General features: G+C 48.5%; 1 protein-coding gene across 6 annotated transcripts in view; it reads left to right on the top strand.

Annotated features, from left to right (window-relative positions):
* Window positions 1-5,710: 5,710 nt before the first annotated feature.
* The window catches only part of BORCS7 (BLOC-1 related complex subunit 7), a 195,249-nt gene continuing 185,945 nt past the window's right edge, over window positions 5,711-15,014 (top strand). Inside the window, exons 1-2 of one of the 6 annotated variants that reach the window (XM_073555770.1) lie at window positions 5,711-5,961; window positions 14,790-14,967. In XM_073555770.1, the coding sequence (XP_073411871.1) occupies window positions 5,936-5,961; window positions 14,790-14,967 (204 nt within the window). In that variant the 5' untranslated portion in view covers window positions 5,711-5,935. Of the gene's footprint in view, window positions 5,962-9,847; window positions 10,063-14,789; window positions 14,968-15,014 lie in introns of those variants that run through there. The other 5 variants (XM_073555765.1, XM_073555769.1, XM_073555768.1 and 2 more) reach the window with 5 other exon arrangements.

Genomic DNA, 15,014 nt, shown 5'->3' on the forward strand with positions numbered 1-15,014 from the left:
TGGGCGTTTTCTTTGAAACCAGATGATCCTATTCTGACTAATGTGAATGCATTCTTTCAAGCTTTGGGGTTGTCGTATGACGAACCTAATGCCATTGATCAGGCTGAAAAGACCCTGCTGGCATTGAGCCAGGGTCGTGATTCTGCAGAATTGTACTGTCAAAAATTCCGAAAGTGGGCAGTACTTACTACCTGGAATGATAATGCCTTGGCTGCTCTCTTTCGGAAGGGGTTGTCAGAAGCCATAAAAGATACTATGGTGGGATTTCCTGTTCCCTCTGGTCTTGACGATTCTATGCCATTAGCCATTCAGGTTGATCGGCGTTTGCGTGAACGTAAAGCTGCACGAAAGGTGTTGCCACCTGTTGAACAAATGTCTGAACCTATGCAATGTGATAGAGTTTTTTCAAGAGAGCAGCGTCAGGAGTTCAGAAGGCGTAATAAGTTGTGTTTTTTCTGTGGAGATGCCTCGCATATTATTTCTGTCTGTCCCAAACGAGAGAAACGCTTTGCACACACGTTTTCTGTTGGGGGTGTTCAACCTAAGTTTCTTCTGGCTATTACTCTGATCTGCTCCCTGTCCACATTTTCCGCCAAGGCGTTTGTGGATTCGGGAGCAGCCCTAAACCTAATGGACTTGGATTTTGCTAAACGTTGTGGATTTCCGATGACACCTCTGCAGACGCCTATCCCTTTGAGGGGAATTGATGCCACTCCTTTGGCTAAAAATAAACCCCAGTTTTGGACCCAGGTGGTAATGCGGGTCGCCCCAGACCATCAAGAAAATTGCAGATTTCTGGTGTTGCATAATCTGCATGATACTGTTGTTCTGAGGTTTCCCTGGTTACAGATTCATAATCCAGTTTTGGATTGGAAATCTGTGTCTGTGGTGAGTTGGGGTTGTCGGTGTGCCTTTAGTGAGGCTCCGGTGTTTTCCACCTCTCCTCAGTCGTATGATGTTCCTGATTATTTGGCGGACTTTTATGATGTATTTAGTGAGAATGAGTCTGCGTCTTTGCCTCCTCATAGGAGTTATGACTGTACAATTGAACAGAGCCCGGGGTGTAAATTTCCCAAGGGTCGGCTCTTCAATTTATCTGTACCCGAGCACGAGGCTATGCGATCCTATATTAAGGAGGCGTTGGAGAAAGGTCATATTAGACCATCCTCGTCACCCTTGGGTGCCGGTTTTTTTTTTTGTAGCCAAAAAGGATGGATCATTAAGACCTTGTATTGATTATCGTGCCCTCAACAAAATTACTGTTAAATATCAGTATCCGTTACCCCTGATTTCTGATCTATTCTCCAGAGTTAAAGATGCTTGCTGGTTTACCAAGCTTGACCTCAGGGGGGCATATAATCTTATTTGCATTAAGCATGGGGATGAATGGAAGATGGCGTTTAATACTCCGGAGGGACATTTTGAGTACCTGGTGATGCCTTTTGGGCTCACTAATGCCCCTTCTGTCTTCCAGTGCTTCTTGAACGATATTTTCCGAGATTTTGTCGATACATTTTTGATTATCTATCTGGATGATATTTTGATCTTCTCCAAGGATTGGGATTCTCATGTGGAACATATTCGGACTGTGTTCCGGATCTTGAGGGAGAATTCCCTGTATGTCAAGTGATCTAAATGCCTTTTTGGAGTACAGAGGATTTCTTTTTTGGGATTTATTTTGTACCCGTCAACTATTGAAATGGACCCGGCCAAGGTACAGGCCATTCACGATTGGGTTCAGCCCACTTCTTTGAAGGCCCTCCAGAAGTTTTTGGGTTTTGCTAATTTTTATTGGAAATTTATAGCAAAATTTTCTAGTATTGCCAAGCCATTGACTGATTTGACTAAAAAGGGTGCTGATGTGTTAAATTGGTCTCCGGATGCTGTTTCTTCCTTTCAGGAGTTGAAGCGAAGATTCACCTCCGCCCCGGTTTTGCGGCAACCTGATGTCTCACTTCCATTCCAGGTAGAGGTGGATGCTTCTGAGATTGGTGCAGGAGCTGTTTTGTCCCAAAAGGATCCTGTAACATCTAAAATGAATCCCTGTGCTTTCTTTTCCCGAAAGTTCTCTCCATCTGAACGTAACTATGATGTGGGGAATAGGGAACTGTTGGCCATGAAATGGGCATTTGAGGAGTGGAGACATTGGTTGGAGGGAGCTAAGCATCAAGTCGTGGTCCTCACTGACCACAAGAATTTGATTTACCTAGAGTCGGCTAAGCACTTGAACCCTAGACAGGCTAGGTGGGCCTTGTTTTTTACACGTTTTGATTTTGTGGTTTCTTTTCTTCCTGGAACAAAGAATGTCAAGGCAGACGCCCTCTCTAGGAGCTTCCTTGCTGATTCTCCTGTGGTGACCAAGCCTGCTACCATCTTAGGCGAAGGGGTAGTTCTTTCTGCCATCTCGCCCGATTTGAGACGTGCTCTGGAAGAGTTCCAGGAGGACAAACCTGAGCGTTGTCCCAGTGGAAAGTTGTATGTTCCTGACCAGTGGAAGAAGAGAGTGATGTCTGAAGTTCATTGCTCTGCTTTGGCTGGTCATCCAGGTATTTTTGGTACTAGAGATCTGGTGAGTCGGTTTTTTTGGTGGCCCTCCTTGTCTCATGATGTCAGGAATTTTGTGCAGTCCTGTGGGACGTGCTCCCGGTCTAAATCGTGTTCTCGCTCTAGTGGGTTGTTGATGCCTTTGCCTGTCCCCAAGAGGCCATGGACCCATATTTCAATGGATTTCATCTCTGATATGCCTGTCTCTCAGAGGATGACTGTTATTTGGGTGATTTGTGATAGGTTCTCTAAGATGGTTCATCTTGTACCACTCCCTAAGTTGCCGTATTCCTCTGAGTTGGTGCCCCTGTTTTTACAACAGGTGGTTCGTTTGCACGGGATTCCTGAGAACATTGTATCTGACAGAGGAGTGCAGTTTGTGTCTAGATTTTGGAGAACTTTCTGTTCCAGGCTGGGAATTCAGTTGTCCTTCTCCTCTGCTTTTCACCCTCAGACCAATGGGCAGACAGAGAGAACAAACCAGACCTTGGAGTCATATTTGAGATGTTTTATTTCTGCTGATCAGGATGATTGGGTTTCATTTTTGCCCTTGGCCGAATTTGCTTTGAATAATAGAGCTAGTTCTGCCACTTTGATGTCACCTTTTTTTTGTAACTTTGGGTTTCATCCTCGATTTTCTTCAGGGCAGGTGGAGCCCTCAGCCTGCCCAGGTGTTGACACTGTGGTGGAGAGAATGCACCAGATCTGGGACCAAGTGGTGGATAAGTTATCTCTCTCCCAGGAGAAGGCCCAGCGGCTTTCCAACCGACATAGGACCATTGGTCCCCAGTTTAAGGTTGGTGATATGGTGTGGTTATCATCAAAAAATATTGCTATGAAGGTGGCTTCTCCTAAGTTTAAGCCTAGATTTATTGGACCTTACAAGATTGTGGAGATTATTAATCCGGTCTCTTTTCGTTTGGCTCTTCCTGTCACATTTAAAATCCATAATGTGTTACATAAATCTTTGTTGAAGAGGTTTGTTGAACCTGTTGTTCCGGGGGTGGCACCTCCAGACCCTGTATTGGTTGAAGGTAACATGGAGTATGAGGTAGAGAAAGTACTGGATTCCCGTCTGGCTAGACGGAGACTCCAGTATTTGGTTAAGTGGAAGGGTTATGGTCAGGAGGATAATTCCTGGGTCTCCGCCTCTGATATTCTTGCCAAACGATTGGTGCGTGCCTTTCATCGGGCTCACCCTAAACGCCCTGGTGGCATAGTTGAGGGTTCGGTGACCCCTCCTCAAGGGGGAGGTACTGTTGTGAGTTCATTTTCCCCTTCATTACTGAGGCCCGAGGAACTCCCTCTTCTGGTAAAGAAAGGTAGTGAGCCTGATTGTCAAACACCTGAGGCTGATGATTGTGACTGGCTGAGTGGAGTTACGGATTGGATATAATGCTGCCGACGCCCTTCTGCCCTGCGGGTGATTTCTCTGTGGGATCCTTGGAGACCAGTCTGAATTCCTGCTCCTCCAAAGCTAAGTTTGCTGCTCGGCCTTTTGCTTTTGTGCTTTGACTTTGTTTTTCTGGATTTCTGCCATTCCGTGCTGGGGTGTGCTGAATTCATTTAGCTCTGTCTTCTGAAAATACCTGAGTGCTGATTCAGGTTTTGAAGCCTAGCTGCTTCAGGGCCTTTTTCATATCAGCTGGTTGGCTTATGTCTTTGATAGGGTTTTGGCAGATTGCAGACAGCAGCCTTCCTGTCCTTTCCTATCTAGGTAGTTTTAGGGCCCAGTCTTTGCTCAGTCTATCTCTCTGTCTGTGTTAGTATTTTCATCTTGCTTCACCGTCATTATATGTTGGGGGCTGCCTATTGCTTTGGGGTCTGCTCTGGGGCAGTTTAGATTTCCACTTTCTTTCTTTAGGCCTATGTATTTCTCCGGCTGTGATCGAGGGGTCTAGGGCATCGTAGGACCCCCCACGGCTACTGCTAGTTGTGTTGATAGGTTCAGGGGTCTGCAATCTGATAGTTGCCAACTTCTCTGGTTTTCTGGACTTAGCTTGTATTTCTGCTTTTGCCTCCTACGGTGACTCAGTCATAACACACCGCACTGTACAGGAGGAGGCAGAGACCACCACCGCACTGCACAGGAGGAGGCAGAGACCACCACCGCACTGCACAGGAGGAGGCAGAGACCACCACCGCACTGTACAGGAGGAGGCAGAGACCACCACCGCACTGTACAGGAGGAGGCAGAGACCACCACCGCACTGTACAGGAGGAGGCAGAGACCACCACCGCACTGTACAGGAGGAGGCAGAGACCACCACCGCACTGTACAGGAGGAGGCAGAGCCCACCACCGCACTGTACAGGAGGAGGCAGAGCCCACCACCGCACTGTACAGGAGGAGGCAGAGACCACCACTGCACTGTACAGGAGGAGGCAGAGACCACCACTGCACTGTACAGGAGGAGGCAGAGACCACCACTGCACTGTACAGGAGGAGGCAGAGACCACCACTGCACTGTACAGGAGGAGGCAGACCATCACGCACTGTACAGGAGGCAGAGACCACCACTGCACTGCACAGAGACCACCACCGCACTGTACAGGAGGAGGCGGAGACCACCACCGCACTGTACAGGAGGAGGCGGAGACCACCACCGCACTGTACAGGAGGAGGCGGAGACCACCACCGCACTGTACAGGAGGAGGCGGAGACCACCACCGCACTGTACAGGAGGAGGCGGAGACCACCACCGCACTGTACAGAGACCACCACCGCACTGTACAGAGACCACCACCGCACTGTACAGGAGGAGGCAGAGACCACCACCGCACTGTACAGGAGGCAGAGACCACCACCGCACTGTACAGAGACCACCACCGCACTTTACAGGAGGAGGCAGAGACCACCACCGCACTGTACAGAGACCACCACCGCACTGTACAGGAGGCAGAGACCACCACCGCACTGTACAGGAGGAGGCAGTGACCACCACCGCACTGTACAGGAGGAGGCAGTGACCACCACCGCACTGCACAGGAGGAGGCAGAGACCACCACCGCACTGCACAGGAGGAGGCAGTGACCACCACCGCACTGCACAGGAGGAGGCAGTGACCACCACCGCACTGCACAGGAGGAGGCAGTGACCACCACCGCACTGCACAGGAGGAGGCAGAGACCACCACCGCACTGCACAGGAGGAGGCAGAGACCATCACCGCACTGTACAGGTCGGAGGAGAGCGCTGAGGCTACTGAGTACTTCTACTGCTGCTGTGTTTGTGAGGAGACAGCCGGGGAAGCTGCAGTGCATTGTGGGAGACAGGAAGCTGCTGCAGAGGCAGGACACGTGACTGCAGGTGATTGATGTCTGCAGGTTCTTATAAAGAGTAGACGAGCTGAGGAGACGGACAGGTCACAGGTCAGACAGCACTGACGGTACATGGCGTGCCGAGGAGTGTGTGCAGTGTGAGTGTAAAGTGTGTGTTACTCCGTAGTGTGTGGGCCGTGTTATACTGTGTGTGTGGTGTGTATTACTCAGTAGTGTGTGCCGTGTTATACTGTGTGTGGTGTGTGTTACTCCGTAGTGTGTGGGACGTGTTATACTGTGTGTGTGGTGTGTATTACTCAGTAGTGTGTGCCGTGTTATACTGTGTGTGGTGTGTTACTCCGTAGTGTGTGGGCCGTGTTATACTGTGTGTGTGGTGTGTATTACTCTGTAGTGTGTGCCGTGTTATACTGTGTGTGGTGTGTTACTCCGTAGTGTGTGGGCCATGTTATACTGTGTGTGGTGTGTGTTACTCTGTAGTGTGGGCCGTGTTATACTGTGTGTGGTGTGTTACTCCGTAGTGTGTGGGCCATGTTATACTGTGTGTGGTGTGTGTTACTCTGTAGTGTGGGCCGTGTTATACTGTGTGTGGTGTGTGTTACTCCGTAGTGTGTGGGCCGTGTTATACTGTGTGTGTGGTGTGTATTACTCAGTAGTGTGTGCCGTGTTATACTGTGTGTGGTGTGTTACTCCGTAGTGTGTGGGCCGTGTTATACTGTGTGTGGTGTGTTACTCCGTAGTGTGTGGGCCATGTTATACTGTGTGTGGTGTGTGTTACTCTGTAGTGTGGGCCGTGTTATACTGTGTGTGTGGTGTGTATTACTCAGTAGTGTGTGCCGTGTTATACTGTGTGTGGTCTGTTACTCCGTAGTGTGTGGGCCGTGTTATACTGTGTGTGTGGTGTGTATTACTCTGTAGTGTGTGCCGTGTTATACTGTGTGTGGTGTGTTACTCCGTAGTGTGTGGGCCATGTTATACTGTGTGTGGTGTGTGTTACTCTGTAGTGTGGGCCGTGTTATACTGTGTGTGGTGTGTTACTCCGTAGTGTGTGGGCCGTGTTATACTGTGTGTGGTGTGTGTTACTCCGTAGTGTGTGGGCCGTGTTATACTGTGTGTGTGGTGTGTATTACTCAGTAGTGTGTGCCGTGTTATACTGTGTGTGGTGTGTTACTCCGTAGTGTGTGGGCCGTGTTATACTGTGTGTGGTGTGTATTACTCAGTAGTGTGTGCCGTGTTATACTGTGTGTGGTGTGTTACTCCGTAGTGTGTGGGCCGTGTTATACTGTGTGTGGTGTGTATTACTCAGTAGTGTGTGCCGTGTTATACTGTGTGTGGTGTGTTACTCCGTAGTGTGTGGGCCGTGTTATACTGTGTGTGTGGTGTGTATTACTCAGTAGTGTGTGCCGTGTTATACTGTGTGTGGTGTGTTACTCCGTAGTGTGTGGGCCGTGTTATACTGTGTGTGTGGTGTGTATTACTCTGTAGTGTGTGCCGTGTTATACTGTGTGTGGTGTGTTACTCCGTAGTGTGTGGGCCATGTTATACTGTGTGTGGTGTGTGTTACTCTGTAGTGTGGGCCGTGTTATACTGTGTGTGGTGTGTTACTCCGTAGTGTGTGGGCCGTGTTATACTGTGTGTGTGGTGTGTATTACTCAGTAGTGTGTGCCGTGTTATACTGTGTGTGGTGTGTTACTCCGTAGTGTGTGGGCCGTGTTATACTGTGTGTGGTGTGTATTACTCAGTAGTGTGTGCCGTGTTATACTGTGTGTGGTGTGTTACTCCGTAGTGTGTGGGCCATGTTATACTGTGTGTGGTGTGTGTTACTCTGTAGTGTGGGCCGTGTTATACTGTGTGTGGTGTGTTACTCCGTAGTGTGTGGGCCGTGTTATACTGTGTGTGTGGTGTGTATTACTCAGTAGTGTGTGCCGTGTTATACTGTGTGTGGTGTGTTACTCCGTAGTGTGTGGGCCGTGTTATACTGTGTGTGGTGTGTATTACTCAGTAGTGTGTGCCGTGTTATACTGTGTGTGGTGTGTTACTCCGTAGTGTGTGGGCCGTGTTATACTGTGTGTGGTGTGTGTTACTCCGTAGTGTGTGGGCCGTGTTATACTGTGTGTGGTGTGTTACTCCGTAGTGTGTGGGCCGTGTTATACTGTGTGTGTGGTGTGTATTACTCAGTAGTGTGTGCCGTGTTATACTGTGTGTGGTGTGTTACTCCGTAGTGTGTGGGCCATGTTATACTGTGTGTGGTGTGTGTTACTCTGTAGTGTGTGCCGTGTTATACTGTGTGTGGTGTGTTACTCTGTAGTGTGCGCCGTGTTATACTGTGTGTGGTGTGTGTTACTCTGTAGTGTGTGGGCCGTGTTATACTGTGTGTGGTGTGTGTGTTACTCCGTAGTGTGTGGGCCATGTTATACTGTGTGTGGTGTGTGTGTTACTCCGTAGTGTGTGCCGTGTTATACTGTGTGTGTGTGTGGTGTGTGTTACTCTGTAGTGTGTGGGCCGTGTTATACTGTGTGTGGTGTGTGTGTTACTCCGTAGTGTGGTGTGTGTTACTCTGTAGTGTGTGGGCCATGTTATACTGTATGTGTGGTGTGTGTTACTCTGTAGTGTGGGCCGTGTTATACTGTGTGTGTGGTGTGTGTGTTACTCTGTAGTGGGTGTTACTCTGTAGTGTGTGTGCTGTATTATACTGTGTGGTGTGTGTGCTCCGTGTTATACTGTTTGTACTGTGTGTGCTGTGTGTTACTCTGTAGTGTGTGGGCCATGTTATACTGTGTGGTGTGTTACGCTCTAGTGTGTGCGCCATGTTATACTGTCTGTGGTGTGTGTTACTCTGTGGTGTGTGTTACTCTGTAGTGTGTGCCGTGTTATACTGTGTGGTGTGTGTTACTCTGTAGTGTGTGTGCTCCGTGTTATACTGTGTGTGGTGTGTGTGTGCTTCGTGTTACTCTGTAGTGTGTGCGCCGTGTTATACTGTGTGTGGTGTGTGTTACTCTGTAGTGTGTGAGCGCCGTATTGTGTGTGGTGTGTGTTACTCTGTAGTTTGTGTGTGCCGTGTTACTCTGTAGTGTGTGGTGTGTGTTACTCTGTAGTGTGTGGGCCGTGTTATACTGTGTGTGGTGTGTGTTACTCTGTAGTGTGTGGGCCGTGTTATACTGTGTGTGGTGTGTGTTACTCTGTGGTGTGTTACTCCGTAGTCTGTTGTGTGCGCCGTGTTATACTGTGTGTGTGTGTGTTACTCCGTAGTGTGTGCGCCGTGTTATACTGTGTGTGGTGTGTGTTACTCCGTAGTGTGTGGGCAGTGTTATACTGTGTGTGTGGTGTGTGTTACTCAGTAGTGTGTGCCGTGTTATACTGTGTGTGGTGTGTTACTCCGTAGTGTGCGCCGTGTTATACTGTGTGTGGTGTGTGTGTTACTCTGTAGTGTGTGGGCCGTGTTATACTGTGTGGTGTGTGTGTTACTCCGTAGTGTGTGGGCCATGTTATACTGTGTGTGGTGTGTGTTACTCCGTAGTGTGTGCGCCATGTTATACTGTGTGTGGTGTGTGTTACTCTGTGGTGTGTGTTACTCTGTAGTGTGTGCCGTGTTATACTGTGTGGTGTGTGTTACTCTGTAGTGTGTGTGCTCCGTGTTATACTGTGTGTGGTGTGTGTGCTTCGTGTTACTCTGTAGTGTGTGCGCCGTGTTATACTGTGTGTGGTGTGTGTTACTCTGTAGTGTGTGCGCCGTATTGTACCACCACCGCACTGTACAGAGACCACCACCGCACTGTACAGGAGGAGGCAGTGACCACCACCGCACTGCACAGGAGGAGGCAGAGACCACCACCGCACTGCACAGGAGGAGGCAGTGACCACCACCGCACTGCACAGGAGGAGGCAGTGACCACCACCGCACTGTACAGGAGGAGGCAGTGACCACCACCGCACTGTACAGGAGGAGGCAGAGACCACCACCGCACTGCACAGGAGGAGGCAGAGACCATCACCGCACTGTACAGGTCGGAGGAGAGCGCTGAGGCTACTGAGTACTTCTACTGCTGCTGTGTTTGTGAGGAGACAGCCGGGGAAGCTGCAGTGCATTGTGGGAGACAGGAAGCTGCTGCAGAGGCAGGACACGTGACTGCAGGTGATTGATGTCTGCAGGTTCTTATAAAGAGTAGACGAGCTGAGGAGACGGACAGGTCACAGGTCAGACAGCACTGACGGTACATGGGGTGCCGAGGAGTGTGTGCAGTGTGAGTGTAAAGTGTGTTACTCCGTAGTGTGTGGGCCGTGTTATACTGTGTGTGTGGTGTGTATTACTCAGTAGTGTGTGCCGTGTTATACTGTGTGTGGTGTGTGTTACTCCGTAGTGTGTGGGCCGTGTTATACTGTGTGTGTGGTGTGTATTACTCAGTAGTGTGTGCCGTGTTATACTGTGTGTGGTGTGTGTTACTCCGTAGTGTGTGGGCCGTGTTATACTGTGTGTGTGGTGTGTATTACTCAGTAGTGTGTGCCGTGTTATACTGTGTGTGGTGTGTTACTCCGTAGTGTGTGGGCCATGTTATACTGTGTGTGGTGTGTGTTACTCTGTAGTGTGGGCCGTGTTATACTGTGTGTGGTGTGTTACTCCGTAGTGTGTGGGCCGTGTTATACTGTGTGTGTGGTGTGTATTACTCAGTAGTGTGTGCCGTGTTATACTGTGTGTGGTGTGTTACTCCGTAGTGTGTGGGCCGTGTTATACTGTGTGTGGTGTGTATTACTCAGTAGTGTGTGGTGTGTTACTCCGTAGTGTGTGGGCCGTGTTATACTGTGTGTGGTGTGTATTACTCAGTAGTGTGTGCCGTGTTATACTGTGTGTGGTGTGTTACTCCGTAGTGTGTGGGCCGTGTTATACTGTGTGTGTGGTGTGTATTACTCAGTAGTGTGTGCCGTGTTATACTGTGTGTGGTGTGTTACTCCGTAGTGTGTGGGCCATGTTATACTGTGTGTGGTGTGTGTTACTCTGTAGTGTGTGCCGTGTTATACTGTGTGTGGTGTGTTACTCTGTAGTGTGCGCCGTGTTATACTGTGTGTGGTGTGTGTTACTCTGTAGTGTGTGGGCCGTGTTATACTGTGTGGTGTGTGTGTTACTCCGTAGTGTGTGGGCCATGTTATACTGTGTGTGGTGTGTGTGTTACTCCGTAGTGTGCGCCGTGTTATACTGTGTGTGTGTGTGTGGTGTGTGTTACTCTGTAGTGTGTGGGCCGTGTTATACTGTGTGTGGTGTGTGTGTTACTCCGTAGTGTGCGCAGTGTTATACTGTGTGTGTGGTGTGTGTTACTCCGTAGTGTGCGCAGTGTTATACTGTGTGTGTGGTGTGTGTTACTCTGTAGTGTGTGGGCCGTGTTATACTGTGTGTGGTGTGTGTGTTACTCCGTAGTGTGCGCAGTGTTATACTGTGTGTGGTGTGTGTGTTACTCCGTAGTGTGCGCAGTGTTATACTGTGTGTGTGGTGTGTGTTACTCTGTAGTGTGTGGGCCATGTTATACTGTGTGTGGTGTGTGTGTTACTCCGTAGTGTGCGGCGTGTTATACTGTGTGTGTGTGTGTGGTGTGTGTTACTCTGTAGTGTGTGGGCCGTGTTATACTGTGTGTGTGGTGTGTGTTACTCTGTAGTGTGGGCCGTGTTATACTGTGTGTGTGGTGTGTGTGTTACTCTGTAGTGGGTGTTACTCTGTAGTGTGTGCTGTATTATACTGTGTGGTGTGTGTGCTCCGTGTTATACTGTTTGTACTGTGTGTGCTGTGTGTTACTCTGTAGTGTGTGGGCCATGTTATACTGTGTGGTGTGTTACGCTGTAGTGTGTGCGCCATGTTATACTGTCTGTGGTGTGTGTTACTCTGTGGTGTGTGTTACTCTGTAGTGTGTGCCGTGTTATACTGTGTGGTGTGTGTTACTCTGTAGTGTGTGTGCTCCGTGTTATACTGTGTGTGGTGTGTGTGTGTGCGCCGTGTTATACTGTGTGTGGTGTGTGTTACTCTAGTGTGTGTGTGTGTGTGTGTTACTCTGTAGTGTGTGTGCGCCGTATTGTGTGTGGTGTGTGTTACTCTGTAGTTTGTGTGTGCCGTGTTACTCTGTAGTGTGTGGTGTGTGTTACTCTGTAGTGTGTGGGCCGTGTTATACTGTGTGTGGTGTGTGTTACTCCGTAGTGTGTGCGCCGTGTTATACTGTGTGTGGTGTGTGTTACTCCGTAGTGTGTGGGCAGTGTTATACTGTGTGTGTGGTGTGTGTTACTCAGTAGTGTGTGCCGTGTTATACTGTGTGTGGTGTGTTACTCCGTAGTGTGTGGGCCGTGTTATACTGTGTGTGGTGTGTATTACTCAGTAGTGTGTGGGCCATGTTATACTGTGTGTGGTGTGTGTTACTCTGTAGTGTGTGCCGTGTTATACTGTGTGTGGTGTGTTACTCCGTAGTGTGCGCCGTGTTATACTGTGTGTGGTGTGTGTTACTCTGTAGTGTGTGGGCCGTGTTATACTGTGTGGTGTGTGTGTTACTCCGTAGTGTGTGGGCCGTGTTATACTGTGTGGTGTGTGTGTTACTCCGTAGTGTGTGGGCCATGTTATACTGTGTGTGGTGTGTGTTACTCCGTAGTGTGTGCGCCATGTTATACTGTGTGTGGTGTGTGTTACTCTGTGGTGTGTGTTACTCTGTAGTGTGTGCCGTGTTATACTGTGTGGTGTGTGTTACTCTGTAGTGTGTGTGCTCCGTGTTATACTGTGTGTGGTGTGTGTGCTTCGTGTTACTCTGTAGTGTGTGCGCCGTGTTATACTGTGTGTGGTGTGTGTTACTCTGTGGTGTGTGTTACTCTGTAGTGTGTGCGCCGTATTGTGTGTGGTGTGTGTTACTCTGTAGTTTGTGTGTGCCGTGTTACTCTGTAGTGTGTGTGGTGTGTGTTACTCTGTAGTGTGTGGGCCGTGTTATACTGTGTGTGGTGTGTGTTACTCTGTAGTGTGTGGGCCGTGTTATACTGTGTGTGGTGTGTGTGTTACTCTGTAGTGTGTGGTGTGTTACTCCGTAGTCTGTTGTGTGCGCCGTGTTATACTGTGTGTGGTGTGTGTGTGTGTTACTCCGTAGTGTGTGCGCCGTGTTATACTGTGTGTGGTGTGTGTTACTCCGTAGTGTGTGGGCAGTGTTATACTGTGTGTGTGGTGTGTGTTACTCAGTAGTGTGTGCGCTGTTATACTGTGTGTGGTGTGTGTTACTCCGTAGTGTGTGGGCCGTGTTATACTGTGTGTGGTGTGTGTTACTCCGTAGTGTGTGGGCCGTGTTATACTGTGTGTGGTGTGTGTTACTCCGTAGTGTGTGGGCCGTGTTATACTGTGTGTGGTGTGTGTTACTCCGTAGTGTGTGGGCCGTGTTATACTGTGTGTGGTGTGTGTTACTCCGTAGTGTGTGGGCCGTGTTATACTGTGTGTGGTGTGTGTTACTCCGTAGTGTGTGGGCCGTGTTATACTGTGTGTGGTGTGTGTTACTCCGTAGTGTGTGCTCCGTGTTATACTGTGTGTGGTGTGTGTGTGTGCTTCGTGTTACTCTGTAGTGTGTGCGCCGTGTTATACTGTGTGTGGTGTGTGTTACTCTGTAGTGTGTGCGCCGTATTGTAGTGTGTGTGCGCCATGTTATACTGTGTGTGGTGTGTGTTACTCTGTAGTTTGTGTGTGCCGTGTTACTCTGTGGTGTGTGTTACTCCGTAGTGTGCGCCGTGTTATACTGTGTGTGGTGTGTGTTACTCTGTAGTGTGTGGGCCGTGTTATACTGTGTGTGTGGTGTGTGTTACTCTGTAGTGTGTGGGCCGTGTTATACTGTGTGTGTGGTGTGTTACTCTGTAGTGTGTGGACCGTGTTATACTGTGTGTGTGGTGTGTGTTACTCTGTAGTGTGTGGACCGTGTTATACTGTGTGTGTGGTGTGTGTTACTCTGTAGTGTGTGGACCGTGTTATACTGTGTGTGTGGTGTGTGTTACTCTGTAGTGTGTGGGCCGTGTTATACTGTTTGGTGTGTTACGCTGTGGTGTGTGTTACTCTGTAGTGTGTGCCGTGTTATACTGTGCGGTGTGTGTGTGTGCTTCATGTTACTCTGTAGTGTGTGCGCCGTGTTATACTGTGTGTGGTGTGTGTTACTCTGTAGTGTGTGTGGTGTGTGTTACTCTGTAGTGTGTGCGCCGTATTGTAGTGTGTGGTGTGTGTTACTCTGTAGTTTGTGTGTGCCGTGTTACTCCGTAGTGTGTGGGCCGTGTTATACTGTGTGTGGTGTGTGTTACTCCGTAGTGTGTGGGCCATGTTATACTGTATGTATTGTGTGTGCCACATGATGTAGGTCTTATTTATTCTGTATCACTGCTGATATTAGCAGTAACTCTACTAAACAAAAAATGATAAAGGGGAGACAAGAAAAAGACTGACCAAAAAAGTGTCCCAATATGGAGAGTAGTGATAATGAGATTATCTTTATTGAACACAATTAGTAACAAGTGATTTTCCCGACTGTCCCCTTTATTTTACATGATGTGGTCTGTTGGGTCACATTATTTATAATATTGGCTATATTTATTACACTCAAAACCTACAAAAGACAAAATGAAAAAACCCTGCTATAATTAAATAAGTAAAAAGAAAAAGTGCATTTAAATCATACAGAATTCTTAGTAATACTGTATTTGATCAAACCTAGCATAAAAGTCGTCCCACCATCGACAAGGTGACTCTGTGCTTTTTACTTATTTAATTATAGCAGGGTTTTTTTTGTTTTGTATGCTTTTTGGCCATGTGAACATGCATTTATATGCTGCATGTGTACCAACTCTAACCAAGCTCAATTTTTTTTTTTTTTTTTTTTTTCTTTCTTTGTTTATTACATGTATATAATGACCCATCTATATAGACCAATTGTGTTCCCTTGCTATTTGTAAACAAAAATGAGAAGAAATTCCCTGTTTCTTTGGTCAGCCCTGCAGCTGTATTAATGATGGAGAAGGAAGTGGTAGCGAAGATGGCAGCATCCGCGGATGGGCAGACTAAGTACGGGCAATCCGTTAAAGGGCTTCTCACCGAAAAGGTTGGGACGTGCGGTGCTGACGTTATAGCACTCACCAAGCAGGTGCTGAAAGGATCAAGGAGCTCAGAGGTGAGGAACGAGATCTAACCAATATGGTCATGGGACGGTCTCGGTAT

The sequence above is a fragment of the Dendrobates tinctorius genome, unplaced genomic scaffold, assembly GCF_039654945.1.
Source record: "Dendrobates tinctorius isolate UK_male_01 unplaced genomic scaffold, ASM3965494v1 ptg000230l, whole genome shotgun sequence".
Taxonomy (NCBI): domain Eukaryota; kingdom Metazoa; phylum Chordata; class Amphibia; order Anura; family Dendrobatidae; genus Dendrobates; species Dendrobates tinctorius.